Source organism: Apium graveolens, chromosome 3 (genome assembly GCF_009905375.1).
Source record: "Apium graveolens cultivar Ventura chromosome 3, ASM990537v1, whole genome shotgun sequence".
In the NCBI taxonomy this organism is placed as follows: Eukaryota; Viridiplantae; Streptophyta; class Magnoliopsida; order Apiales; family Apiaceae; genus Apium; species Apium graveolens.
The window spans coordinates 15,226,873-15,241,478 of NC_133649.1; the positions used below are offsets into that span (position 1 = coordinate 15,226,873).

The 14,606-nt window shown below is 35.3% G+C and overlaps 1 protein-coding gene across 1 annotated transcript; it reads right to left on the reverse strand.

Annotated features, from left to right (window-relative positions):
• Nucleotides 1-234: 234 nt before the first annotated feature.
• LOC141713917 (uncharacterized) lies at nt 235-3,531 on the reverse strand. Its single transcript, XM_074517480.1, has 11 exons — nt 3,027-3,531; nt 2,481-2,858; nt 2,186-2,371; nt 1,979-2,040; nt 1,548-1,866; nt 1,264-1,344; nt 892-1,033; nt 695-800; nt 507-588; nt 369-421; nt 235-261 (listed from the first exon to the last, which is right to left on the reverse strand). The coding sequence occupies exons 1-11, from the start codon at nt 3,529-3,531 to the stop codon at nt 235-237; spliced, it is 1,941 nt and encodes a 646-aa protein (XP_074373581.1).
• Nucleotides 3,532-14,606: the final 11,075 nt, after the last annotated feature.

Consider the following 14,606-nt stretch of genomic DNA (forward strand, 5'->3'; position numbering starts at 1 on the left):
TGCAGTACAAAATGCTGAAAATGAACAGAATGATAATAAGGCTAATGAACTCCAACAATAAGCAGAAATCATCAAGGGCATACATTCAAACCATCTAAAAATCCAACATAAAGTTTTAAACATAAACAATGACTTTTCTCTAAAACTTATTTAGATATCCTTAACGAAAATTCTGATTGAAATAAAAAGTTTTCTTTCATGCGACATCCGTGCAATGCATTCTCTTTTCAAATATTAAAAACCACCTTCGACTCTCTCCTCCTGCAAAGGAAACAGTAAGAAATATGTTACAATATTTAATTTCATATATTTAGTCACGTGTGTTCAATCTTATGGGACATTACTTATGTAATAAATGCTATATTTACCTTATTTAATTCATCAATCACTATTGGCACCATCATATCCCATGACCTCAAGCCTGTAACACATATAAATGTATTAAGAGATTTATACCCAAAAATAGTTAACGTACAAAGTTTTCAAAATAATATTTTTACACATACCAATGCCTAAAGTTAAAAACCTCCTGTACTCCCGGGTTAATGTAGAAATTGGAGGCCGGAGTATTAGTGATAATAGAGATGCCTTAACAACCAAAAATAACATGTTACAAATGTACAATGTGCTTGTCTAAGTAAATAATATAATAAACTATCTTAACTCCATAAATTTAACCTTGGTACATGATAACTTTGGCACTTGACAGAACAATAATGACCGGTGTCTCTTCACCATCTTCATACAGTGAAGTCATACTTTCAGTCAATGCACCCCATATATCCACTTTGAAAGAAACACTTGTAACAAAACACATAGATACGAACAAAATTTAAATTTAAGTAGATACATTAGTTCAATAAATTTCTAAACGTGTAACTTAATTCTTACACTGGTCCTTGAGTAACATTGAATCGTATAAGAGGCTGAACTCCAAATATTGTTTCAATGTTCACCCTTGGCTGGAGATCAGCAATAACTCCTATGATATCTGATAAAGAACAACTCCTATGATACTTGCTAAAGCATAGTTCTGGATTTCATACTCAGACAATGTCAAATGAATGTTATATGAAATTTTGTGCCTCAAATAAAGAACATCATCTGACAATGCTGGCCAATGTTTTTCCCATAGCGCAAGCGGATCAGACACAGAACAATTTGCCAGGATGTTAACAAATATAGCCCGAATTTGGGTTGGCATAGCTGAGAATGCATTTTATTCCAAAGCATCATGCCACTGCTTGTCATTATTTAACAGACCAAGAGCACCACATGCTTCCTTAAATGTATCATATGTAGTACCATCAATAGTGATGAGTGAAAGATAAAGCACATTTACATCTAAGTAACAGCATTCGAAGATACAATAATTCACCAGTTGTTGCATGAACCTCTGCCAACCTCCCAACCACATCACCTCTTTGTCTAAGCTTCCATTTAACAGTTTTCTTTATCCATGTAAAATGAGTGGGAAAGTCTGAATACGTAAAATTTCGCGCTTGTGGGAATTCACTATTTAGCTACAAACTATGCCTCTAATTTACTTTTTTTGGAAGTCACGTTATTGCACACATTCTCCAAATTTGCAGAACTATGGAAATTCAAGTACTTCTGACCGGGAAAATGTATTGGTAAGCGATCAACACTTGGAGAACGATGGTGAATGTCAAACCTAAAAATCTGCCACGATGCCTCAAATGCACAAACATATCTACCATCAAGAAAATTTTTGACCTCATTCAAATTCTTAACAGATCTTGTAGTTTGTGCATTCCCTGATTTGTTACTTTTCTTCTTCAACAACATTGTAGCAGTGCATGACCCTTCAAACAGTACTTGAAGAGATATTTCAACGATCTTGAACTATTGCAAATCTCCAAATTTATATGACACTGAAACCGCAACATTAGATCTCGATTGTATGTCACTACATATTGATTGTCAAGGTTGATCCCTTTTTTGTTGATAACTCTACCAGTGTTACGCCTCCGATAAACTGGAAAACCACAATCGTCAAAAAAGGTATTACCATTAAATCTGCAATAAAAAAAATACATGTGTCGGCATTAATAATAAAATAGACTTATTAGGGAACATATGTATCACTCTATTTATTGACACCTTTTTGAGAAATGATGCATGCATTTTCCTTTCACCATATATGGAGATGTGTATAAGTCACAGGTTCCATGCATCATGTAGTTCTTAATAGCTTTATATGCTATTGGATCAGAATTCTTATCTGCTATTTCGGCAGAAACCAACTGGTCAACCTTTTCAACAGAATTAGGTCTGCTTTCAGGGCTCAACCAAATTAGCATATGCACGTGTGGCAAACCATGCTTCTGGAATTCAATTACATGCATAACTGCGCAAAACATAGGTAAAGTAAAAATATGTCATTAAATCTATGTATATGTAACTATGTTTCAAAAAATTCAATATAAAATTGACGGTGTCCAATAAAATAAATTTACTTCCTATACACTTTCCAAAGTAGTTTTTCTTTTTAATCAAATCTAATAGCTGATCAAGCTTCAGTTTAAACACGCGAGAACCAATATCTGGTGCATCAACCGGATCAATATTGGGCAACAATTTAAGCATTTCTTGTATCTCTGGCCACTTTGAGTTGCACATCATGGTGAGAAATAAGGATGTATGACCAATTGCACAACATATCGCCAACAAATCCTTAAAGTATTGAGACATGTATCGTTGAGATCCAGTGAATGAAGCAGGCAGTATAACAGCTTTTCCAACATGCATTGGATCATGGTCGCCTTTATTGAGAGCATCACGTACAGAATTATACAAATCAGCACGGATGGTACTTTGATGCGTTGAAACCCAGTCTAATCTATATTGTTCAATGACATCAAACTGATCAACAATGTACTATTTTCATAAACGTCCAGCAAGGTGTGGCGTTAAACCTGAAATTAATGACATGATGGTGAGAATATGCACTAATTCATTACGTAGTTTATATTCTAATCACATTGCTTACTTCTAATAAATACCTTCAGAAGTGCGTATCATAATCTTGTAACAATAATACTCTCTTAGTGAAACATGTCGCCTCAGTGTAGAGTCAGGATCAAGCTCCTCATCATCTAAATTCTCTGTTTCAGAGTATTTATTGCTTATCAGAGGTATAAGTTTATGATACCCCTCGGTTCCCCAAGGAAACAGTAGTGGATATTGCAATTGCATGAAATATGGATCTGTTTCATATATCCTCTTCAATCCTTCTTGTTTGGAATTCACAACTGTGTCTCTAAAACCACCGATATCCGTATCATCACTAACAATGAAAGCAGCAACCTCATCAGATGGTGTAATATGGTTTGGTCTTCCACTAGAAAATTGAGATGATATGAGGACTAACTTAAACTCATCCAGATCTTCATTTTCAAACCGATTCCGAGCCATGCAAAAAGCTTTGACTAACTCATTGTTCTTGTCTAACATACTTAAAAGTTCCTCGATAATATCTGGATCAACATTATCAGAAGCACCTCCCATTGCATTGATTCTATTCTCAACCTCATTCTGCGTGTCTTATATGTAGAGCTGGCAAAATTTGGGGCAAGATCCATCTAGCGGTACTAAACTCCCAACCAAATGATAGTTTTGACCTTGTAATCGAAAACAATATGGAGAGCTACCTCTGTTTATTGAGTTATCAATCTTACCACCGTTGGAAGTGAATTGGAACATGCAGTTGTACACTCTTGCGTACTGTTTAAAATGCCTCGATTTCTCACCACCAAGTAACAAAGTAGCTAGTGGTTCTGGTAGCGGCCTTTTTTTGGCAAATGTATCTGACCATTACGATAACACGTAGAAAATGTGGGCTCTTTACGCGGACATGATTTATTATTACGCTCTTCGCTCCACATTGTAGCACCACATTTATTGCACAACTTTGACGGAGGACCAAGATCCATATATCCACGCCACAAATTCTGATTCAATATCACACCATCAAGGTCATCATGGTACATATCATCAATTCCAACATCTGAATCACTGGAATCTGAATTGCCAGTTTCAACCACATTTTCAAAATCTGAAATCAAATTCCTCTTCTCAGGAGATGCTTGACATTTATTCTTTCCTTGACTGATTCTTAACTTTAGTTCATGGGGATTGTGACAACTTCTACGTAAATGAGACGCCCCAGGTTGGCTCATTCGCCCATGTTCGAAGATGGGATTAGATTTTGAAGATGCGTCACAGTTATCGCAGAGGACATACCAAGTCCTTTACGTTTCACAGCTGCATAGTAAACAAATAAGTGAGTATACATCTCCTTTGTTGAAGAAAGTGGGATTAATAGATTACATTCTGTAAAGTTTTAAAAAATTTCACAAAAGAGTATATTCTCAAAAAAACATATGCATGGCATTTGTATACATCTTCTCAATATTAGGACCACGTACTCTACAATTCTTATCTGCAACAAAATAAAAAAAACTCCAAATTAATTGTTTTCCAATCAAAACAGGCATAAAATCTTACAATTTGGAGAATTAAGTTAATAGGTCACGCACACATGGTATTTTCATATCTGAAGGCGTGGAAGATGGTTTTGTGTTCTTCACCGGTACACTGTTATTTTCTACACCTGTAATTGCCGAAAAAGAAGTTTGTTGAATAAAAATAAAATAAAATACAGAGTTATTAATATATATTATTAGTAATGGAATAAACTGATTAGGGGCAATAATGATATAGGAAATCATAACAACTTATTCAAAACAGAATTATTAAAAGATAACATACACATGAGGCTTGGAAAAATCTTCTCAATATTACGACCACGTATTCTACATTTAACGGCTGCAACCAATAACACAATGTAATGTTAAACATATAGCAAAGGAAATAGAACATACAAACTTCTAAATTTCACTATCAAGTTCTAATATAACGTTCACGACGCATTGGTAATATCTGACAATGCAGCAGCTCCTTCCAAGTTCTTGGCAGTTGGAGTGTTATTTTCTTTAAGTGTAATACCTGAATTAGGTGAAATTGATACACTGCAAGGAGTGTTATTTGATCCACCAACAGGTCTCAATCCCACACATCTGCTCATACGTTTCAAATCTAGCAAGCAACAAATATGAAAAACAATAACATTATACATAACATCATACATCTGCAAGGAACATTGGTACCAACGACTGAACATCAGCACGAAACATTTGTAGACAAACTACACATACCTGTGAATGAAGATCTACTGCTTCTATTAGATGAAACATCAACAACAAAGTTAAAAGGTTTCTGGGGGGGGAATCACGCAAAACATTTGTCTTTTTTAATAATGGTTGTAAAGGAGACCTATTTCCCACTACAAAATACGTGTTTTACACATGAGTTTCATAATTTATTTATGTAACAAATAAGAGATGTCTTATATGGAAAACATACCAGACGATACTACAGAACCTGGTGTCTACTGATTTGAAACTATAACATCGGGACTAAGATTTTCTTGGCCAACATAAATATTTCTACGCTTCACAACTAAGTTCATGAAACGAATATAAGGACATGATTTAGATTCAAAACTATATAAGAACATAAAGACAAAGAAAGATACATATACCTGTCGAGTCAGGAATATTGAAACTTAGTATAGGCTGCAACACAGAAGATTGATTTGTGTCCTCATTTGATGAATCTCGGTTACGAATCAAATGTTTCAAATCTGTGGATAAAGACACAAACCAAAAAAATCAGATAACAGTTAACGTACATAATGATTAACATGACTTTATAATGAAAACAAACCTATAAGTGAAGTCCTTGCAGAGGTTGGATGAGAGTGTGGATTCATGAGAAGATTAGAGAGCAAATCACCCGAGCATGGAACAAATGAGAAGATTAGAGGAGGCTGAAGTTATGCAGGGCAGAGAACAAATTCAAAAAAATTCAAACGTACCATTCAGTTGCTACAATCAGGGAGTGGGTTAGGTGTATTTAGGTTAGTTTCTAAAATGGGTTATAATGAATTTAAATGTGAAAGATCCATGGATATGTGTATAATATAAAGTTTTATGTGTAAAAAATATAAAATGGGTTATGGGTCATGGGTAAATTTTATGGGTAAATCTTATATGGGCAAATCTTATATGGGCTATAGTAGCCTTTAAGATTATATAGATTTTTAACAATTATTTTGATAATTTCTTTTCTTAAAACGGGTTATCGGGTTGTTCAACTTGGCCTAGCCCATTACACAACACTATATTTCGTTTATACCTGAATTCATGTGTATTAACATGCAGGATCATTGACTTTTGTTTCTGACACAACCTCTTTATTGATTCTTGAAACCTTGTTTTGATTCTTCTTCTCTGTGATCCTTGTACACAGAGGCTGAATCCTATTCAAGTCTCTAAATGTAGACTTAGTCACAGATTCTTTAATCTTAATTTCCCGGTAACTTGACCGGTGCTTTAGGTGAAGTTTTAACAGGTTTTATCTTGTTTCTTTTACTATCATCTTTTTGATCATCGTTTCTTCAGTCGATATTTTTTTTAACTTTCCCCGGCGACAAGCAGAGCCTGGAGAAGAGGTGACAACATTGAAACTAGCATGTTAAGGCACTTCCACGACAGTAAATTGAGAGCCATTGTGATCATGAACATTATCTATATCAAGAATATTAGGACCTGTTTATTTTCACTACAAGAAATCTCAGTTTTACTAACAAAAATTATTGAAGAAAATTTACCTGTTAGCAATTACCAACAGATTATTGACCGATTACAAACTTTTAAAAACTCGATACAACATCAACGATTTCACAACGGGTTACTAATGAAAAGTTGCCAATGAAATGAGACCAAAAGTTATAACATAACTATCAATGAATTGCCAACAGATAAATACTAACAATAATTTACTAAGAGATTACTAACGCAATACTAAAAACATTGTCCGCTTGTCTTTGGTTAGTAATCGGTTGATAATTATAGATCGGTTATCTGTTTTCCTTGTTAATTGGTTATAATTGTAGATCAGTTATATTTATAATTTTAGATCAGTCGTGCATATTTCTGTTACTAATCTCTTGTAAATTTTTATCATGTATATTTCACACCGTACTATATCACAACTATAAAATCAATTACAGTGCACGCTCTTGTTCATTTTCTTTGCTCTCACATCTTATTCCCTCCCAAGAGCTGCAAATGAACAGAGCCTAGCCGAGTTCTGTTCGAACCGAGCCGAGTTTTACTTTTTTTAAACAAGCCGAGCCGAGTTTAAGAACCGAGCCGAAAATGATGTTTACGATCGGCTCGTTTATAACCAAGTTGAGTTCAAGCTGAACACGAGTTTGTCTACGAACAACCGAGCCGAGCCGAACTCGAGCCGAGCCGAACTCGAGTCGAGTTCGAACATGATCGAGTTAATCAATAACAGTTCGCATAAATATCGATAATTTTATGATTTGTTTGACACGTTTGTAAAATTGAATAATCAATATTCATTTTCTAAACAGATATTTCAATCAATCCGAGAAAGTTACACAATTATAACAAAATAATATAAAGTTCCATGTAAATTTTATAAAATACAATATTGTTCATATAAATATTAATAAAAAAAATTAAATAAAAATATTATATAATAATAAAAATGATTTGAATATGATATTATAAATACTATTTTATAAGAATTTAAAAAAATTAAAAAATCAAAATAAAATAAATAAGGGTGTAGCCGTGTAAGAATAAGAATATAATATATAAGATTTGTACACCTAAGATTAAGACCAGGAATATAATATTTATAAGTGGGAGATGACCTTACTATTTCCCCCAAAATATATCTTAAATTTTAATTAAAAAAAATTATACAAGTGTTTAGTAAATATTTATTATTTGTTATATATGTATATATATATATTATCCGAGCCGAGTTACCGAGTTCGAGCCGAATCCGAGCCAAGTTCGAGCTAAACGAGCCGAGTCTGAGCCGAACATACAAAAAACTCGCATCGGCTCGTTTACCTATACGAGCTCATTTTCATGTTCACGATCGGCTCATTTAAGCAAACAAATCGAGTCGAGTTCACTTAAACTAGCCGATCCCGAGTTTTGTTCACGAACGGCTCTGTTCATTTGCAACTCTACTCCAACCCCAACACCATGCACCCGATTCAATTTCTGTATTCTCAAGTAGAGGCTTGAATTTTAGCGCTGAAGTGATTAAGTTCCAAGCTATTTATCGCCAGTTCAATCTTCCTCATTCTTTGTTCCCCTCTTTATCATACTTGCACACAAGTTAAAAAATATTAACATAATTTTGTTGGGCGTCATTTTACAGCACAAATCAAGAATTACGGAAGTTGTGCTCACTATTTGGTTCCGTTACAGAAGGTAATCATCTATGACTATAAATATATTGATTATAACTGTAGTTTTGGGTTTTTATATATGACTGGTAGTAACTAAATATTGTTGCAGTTAGACTTATACCGAATGAAAGAGCACAAAGGCTAAATGGGTTTGGTATCATAACATTCGAAACAAAGATTGAAGCTCAGAATGCATTGAGTAATCCTATTATCGGGCACTAGTATCAAATGGTTGAACTAGTTTTGTATAAAATATGAGCATCTTTTTACGAAGTCCTGAGTTTTGGAAGATTGTATATATTGAGAGCGTTTTATGTACTATTATTTTGGTGTTAGAATACATGTTTGTATGATTATATTTGATTGATTCTAAAATTTCTAAACTTTTTGAGTATTTCATTTTACCTTATTGTTAATTGTACTTATAAATGGAGTTGGATATTTAGAGAGCGAAATGTTACACGAATATCATATTAGAAATTGTGATTATTAGCAAGGTCTCCTAATTGATTAACAAGATATTTTCAGGCATAAAATTCAGGACTAGATTGAGGATGGTAAAACGAACATTCAGTTGTCAAAATTCTGATAGCATTTTGTTACTAAATTTAACAACAATTTTTATGTTAGCAGTTTGTTACTAGAATTACCAACTAAATATTCTGTTGGTATGGTGGTATTTTTCGGTTACTTTGTAAGTGTTATTAGTTTGTTATTATTCTATTGCTAACTTAGTTACGGACACCTAAATCGGTTAGAAAGTTGCTTCCCAACGATGTTTACTCTAATTGTACAATTTAGTGGGCAATCTGTTAGGAAACATTTTTGTTAGGTCCAAAGGTATCGTAGAAGGGGGGTTGAATACGATACCACCAATTAATTCCGATTCAAAACAAGTTCTTAGTTTATGATGGAAAGTAAAAACACAACACAATTCAAGGAATATATTTTGATTGATATAAACCTTAATGTTGCTACAATCTAATCAATTGATTAGCTTCTACAGAAATTTCAACAGCATAACAGTACAGTTACAAAATAATTAATATGAACTTGAATGCTCCTTAATGCTCTCCATAAAAGCTTCTCAGTTTGCTGGTGAAAAATTCTCTCTTGAATAAATGCTGAGATTTCTATTTTATTGTAGACTTAAAACCAAATTGAATACGTGGCTTCTTCTGGTCCAAGCATTCTAATTTGCTGCACTTCAAAATAACCCAAGTCCCTAGTAGTCGAATTTGCATTCCTTCTTAGTAGTCGAATTTGACCTTGATGAAATTCGACTAGTAGAAGATATAAGTCAAATTCTATACATGTATAGCACTTAGAGAATATTATAATTGAGTAGAAGTCGATTTTGGAAGTCGATTTTGGAGGTCAGAAATCGACTAGTAGAATAGCATTCCACTAGTTGATTTTCCACTAGTCGAATTCATACAAGTCGAATTCTACTAGTTGAAAATCAACTTCTATGCCTTATAATATTTTCACTCCTTCTTCTTCTTTTCTTCAATTCTGAATACATTCTTTTGTATGGTCTTGAAATCAATTAACACTTCTTTTGTAGAGTTGAATGATCAATCCTGGAATGCTGACGCTTAGTGCACTGGTCTGGTTCACAAATGACTAGCCCTCAATTGAATATCCTTATCCGTTCTGATTGTTCCTTGTTAATGAATTCTGACTTGAGTTCTATAGATTATTTTCCACTGGAATCACTTGATTTCTATACTTGAATCTTCAATTGTATTAAAACAACAAGTCCTCTGATTGCTTATTCTTCACAGAGGCCTGATCACTCAATTGATCTTCTTTCTATGACTTTAAATGGACTTGCACTTGTAATACTGTGTTCTGATTCTTGTATGTGTCTAATCATTCTTCTCCTGGATTCCTGTGTTACATAGATAATATTATTTACTGGTTTCTTATCCTAAGTTGAGTTATATCATCTGTTATTCCTAGTGGACTAACAATGAGATTTACAGAAGGGGGGTTGAATGTAAATCTCAAAACTTTTTCAAGTTTTGAGCAGTTTTAAAGGCTTTGTGTTCAAGATAAACAAGTGTGTGAATTGCTTTAAGCTAATACAGACAGATATATATTCAAGCACTAATGTAAAGAACACAACAGACCTTAAAAACTTTTCTGGTGGATTGTTGTTCCACCAGAGATGGTATTTCAGAAAATCTGTGATTCAAGATGTTGATCACAGCTGCGTCCTAGTACAAACTAGATAATTTTTCTCTCAAGATTTTTCTAAACAGCACTGGAAAAAATTCTTATCTAATTACTAGCTGCTACTTGGTTTATATATCACCAAGTGTACAAGTGAAGACAAAGATAAAAATACAATAATAAAATGAGTTCTCCACTTGTTTCTTCTCCATATCACTCAAGTACTTTGTTGACTATTGCCTCTTTGTACTAGAGTAGAACGGCTGCTTTTTCTGATGTTCCTGAAATTAGGCTTCCACATTTCAGTTATCTCTGTCAACCCATGTGCCTCTGTCTGCAGTTACAACTACCACTTATCAACTGCTATTTAACAGAACATCCGTTGAAGCCTTCATCCGTTGATGGCTTTATCCGTTGATGTGTTAGCAGTTGAAGCTCTATCCGTTGAAGCTTTAGAGACATCCGTTGAAGCTTTGTTTCTCATTCGTTGAAGGTCTTTAAGATATCCGTTGATACCACTTCATTTATACAAAATTATAAGGCATGAAATATTTACAATTGGCCTTCCTATTTGCATATCTTCTAGTAGTCAACATGACTTATATTTTCTCTCAACTTCTAAGAATTATATCTTAAATACAGAGACTGAAATGTGCTACAACACTAGACTTATTTCTAAGTAAAGCTGCACCATCAACGGATAGCCAAAGTGGTCTTATCCGTTGAGGCTACAAACACTAAACTTCTACTTAAGTGTTTTGTTAAACATATCATCAAACTAATGCACATATATTCCTAACAATCTCCCCCTATTTATGTCTATAAGAATTGTAGACATAAATTCAGGGTTAACTTGATGATAACAAAACACTTAACAAATATATGAATTGAAACTAAGTAGAAATTTAAAAGTGCTGCAAAAGTGTATGTACTAGAAGGTAATTGAAGATTTACAGAATTTCCAAGGGTGCTCCTCTAGTCTGAGCAAATCATCTTTTTCTTCTTTGTTCCCTTGTTTCCTTTCCTAGCCCTCTGTCATTTTCCTCAATTTGGAGTTGGAGTTGTCTGTAGAATTCAGCTTCATCTTCATCACTGATATCCAACTTAGATTGCATTTCCTTGAGAGTTTCATTGCTGGCAATCTTGAGTTGGTCTTCAAGTCTGAAAAATCTTCTGACTCCTTTATCATCTCTAAATTCCATCAACCAATGAGGTGATTTGTGGATTGTAATTCTCCTTTCTTGAATGAGTAAAGTTCTGGGCAAAGCATTGGGCTCCCTCCAAGTTTTCCTTATGTTGGCAATCTTGTTGAGAATTTCAGTCTTGGCAGTCCTGGTAAAGCCAGAATCCTTTTATATGGCTGAAAAGACTCTGATCAAGGTAGGGTAGCCTTCATTCAGAATCCTGTAGAGAGGCCATGTTCTTTCCCCAGCTCCTTTGTATCTGAACACCAATCTCTCTGGTAGCTGTCTGTAGGCAGCTATTCCCCTTACATCCTCCAGCTCATCCAGATAGAGTTCAATGTCTGAAATTTCTTTTATGTCACAGATGTGAACATAATCATCTTTAGAAATGGGTGGCTTAGGCTTAGGTTTTTGTTTTTGAGTGAATTTCTTAGAGGTTAGGGGAGGTGTAGATTTGGATTTTCTTTTCTGTTTCTTTGGTAGTGGAAGAGTGGTTAAAAAGGTAGGCAATTTGATGGTGTCCCAATCAATAGGTTCCTCTTTTGGGAAGATTAGTTCACCATGGATGTTTATAGTGGGATCAGCAACAAAGGGTTCAGGTATGGAAGGTAGTGGTTTAGATATTGATTTAGTTTCTTCAGTGTTATCTTCACTCCTTCTATGTGCCTTGGCCTTTCTTCTGTTTCTCTTCTGCCATTCCTCTCTTTCCTCCATACTCTCACCAAATATACTCCCAAAAACCTCATCTAGGTTTGCAATCTTGTCTTCACCCCTGACTTCAATTCCTTTCTCTCCTTCAACTTGACTTGACTTTAGCTGTTGTTCAAGCTTTGCTTGTGCTCTTTTGTCAGCCTTGAGTTTTTCAGCTTCTTTCTTCAACCTTTTGGTTTCTTCCCTCTTGGCCTTTGGAAATTTGGGATGTCCTTGCATCACACAGATACTCTTTCCCTCTCTAAAGATAATGGCCATGTTCATTCTTTCAACTATGTCCTTGGTCTCCTTGTGCTTTATGATGTTAGCACCCAAAACTTTGTCTTCATCAGGCTTTGGAAGAGGAAAGTCCACTTCTTTCATCTGAGCAAAGTCTAGGGGGTTCTTTGTGGAGTCCTTGCTGGATCTAGTGTTGGGCTTGAGAACTATAGGTTTTAGATTCTTGAAAGAAGTCTCTCCGACCTTATTCCTCCTTTCTGGCTTGTGCTCCATAATGATTGGTTCAACCTTTGTGCTATGTTTCACAGATATTGATTTATCTTGTGTTGAGCCAAACACTTGTTGCACCCTTTCATCAATTCTCCTCCTTTGCTCTTTCACTTGAATTTCAGCTGCTGCTAGCTGGATTAGGTCAATTCCATCAGGCTTTCCTTTGATTTGCATAATTGGAGAAGTAGTGATGGCAGGAACTAGCACTTTAGATATCTGGATTTTTGTAGATGGCTCTCCTTCCCCTTCCCTTTTTCTCTCCCCCTTTTTGTTATCATTAAGGAGAGGGGTCAAGCCTTGTGCCTTTGTCAGCTGCATAAGTAGACTTGTTTGAGATTGTTGGTTGTGAAGAATGCTGGCCACAGAATTTTCAATAACTTGGACTCTGTCTTCTAACTTAGCCAGCCTCTTTTCAGTATTTGAATCCTTTTTCAATCTCAACAATAAGTCCTTCATTGTACCATAGGGCATGACTGAATCCAATTTTTCAGAATTGTAGGATTTCAAGTCAGTAATATCCTTCTTGAGTTCATCCACACTCAGATTCTGTCTTACTTGCTGCAACTTCATGAGATGCAGTGAGTCCAGGTGAGCTGTAAGGATTGCCTTGGTACCAGCATGTGAAGTTTTCTGAATGGCCTGTTGGATAGTACTGATTTGTTTGACTAAGGAGACATTGAATTGCCCTGGTGTAGACTCCTTTGTCAAGGCCCATTCAGGTAAATTTGGAATACAACTAGGGCCTTCATCTCCCCCTAAGTTCATGCTTCCGTCAAAAGAAACAGAGTCATCATCATCAGAATTTACTCCAAATTCCTCAGATGACTCACCAGCTGTAGAAGGCATCTTGTTAATAGCAGCTTTATCCCTTTGAAGAGATTCTGTTGTATATACTAGATGTAGTGTCTTTTCTGCCTCCTCATTGCCCTGAGCAGCCAACAACTGATAGGCTGACACAGGATGAGTAAAAGTGTCAGCATCCAAGGAAATGTTATCAATTACAGCTTTGTAATGTTGCTGAAATTGTCTTTCCTTTTCAGCATCATCCACAATCATTGACTCACTAGCAATGGCTGGATCCACCCTTATATCTGCTGTACCTGCCTTTCTCTCTTTTTCTCTATATTCTTGCATCAGGGGCTCCCCCTGGCTCACACTCCTCACTTCCTCACCTTCACCTACTAAGGTGGTACTCCTCTCACTTACTTTTACCATGCTGGAAGAAATAGCATGCATATTTGAGCTCTCAATCTCTCCTTTTGCCTGGGTGCAACCCAGCCTCTCACTCAAATTGTCACTCCCTTTCCTTAGTCCTAAAAGTGATTGTACAGTAATCATGTCTTCTACACTTGGAATTGTTTCAGTTGTGTGTGTAGAGACTATCAACGGATATGGAATAGCCGTTGAAGGTGACACTGATGGTATCAATGGATAACTGCTGTTAAGCTTATCCGTTGAAGAACAACCACTTGTCAACGGATGAGTGATATCCGTTGAAGAAGGAAAAGAAGTAGAAACTGAAAGTGATATAACTGTTGAATCTGTGTGGATTGATTTGAGTTTTGGTGACACAGATCCTTCAATTACATCTGAAAGAATTTGCGGGTGATCCAACAAATCATCTAAAAGATGATGATCACCTGTATTTGAGTGGGGCT

Excerpts from the sequence above, each read along its gene's own strand:
- LOC141713917 (XM_074517480.1), bottom strand. The coding sequence starts at position 3,531 with ATGGGAGGTGCTTCTGATAATGTTGATCCAGATATTATCGAGGAACTT. Across the intron at positions 1,034-1,263 it reads GGAAGCATGTGGTGCTCTTG|AACTATGCTTTAGCAAGTAT; the intron begins GTCTGTTAAATA and ends TATGAAATCCAG. Across the intron at positions 422-506 it reads GTTTTTAACTTTAGGCATTG|GCTTGAGGTCATGGGATATG; the intron begins GTATGTGTAAAA and ends TATGTGTTACAG.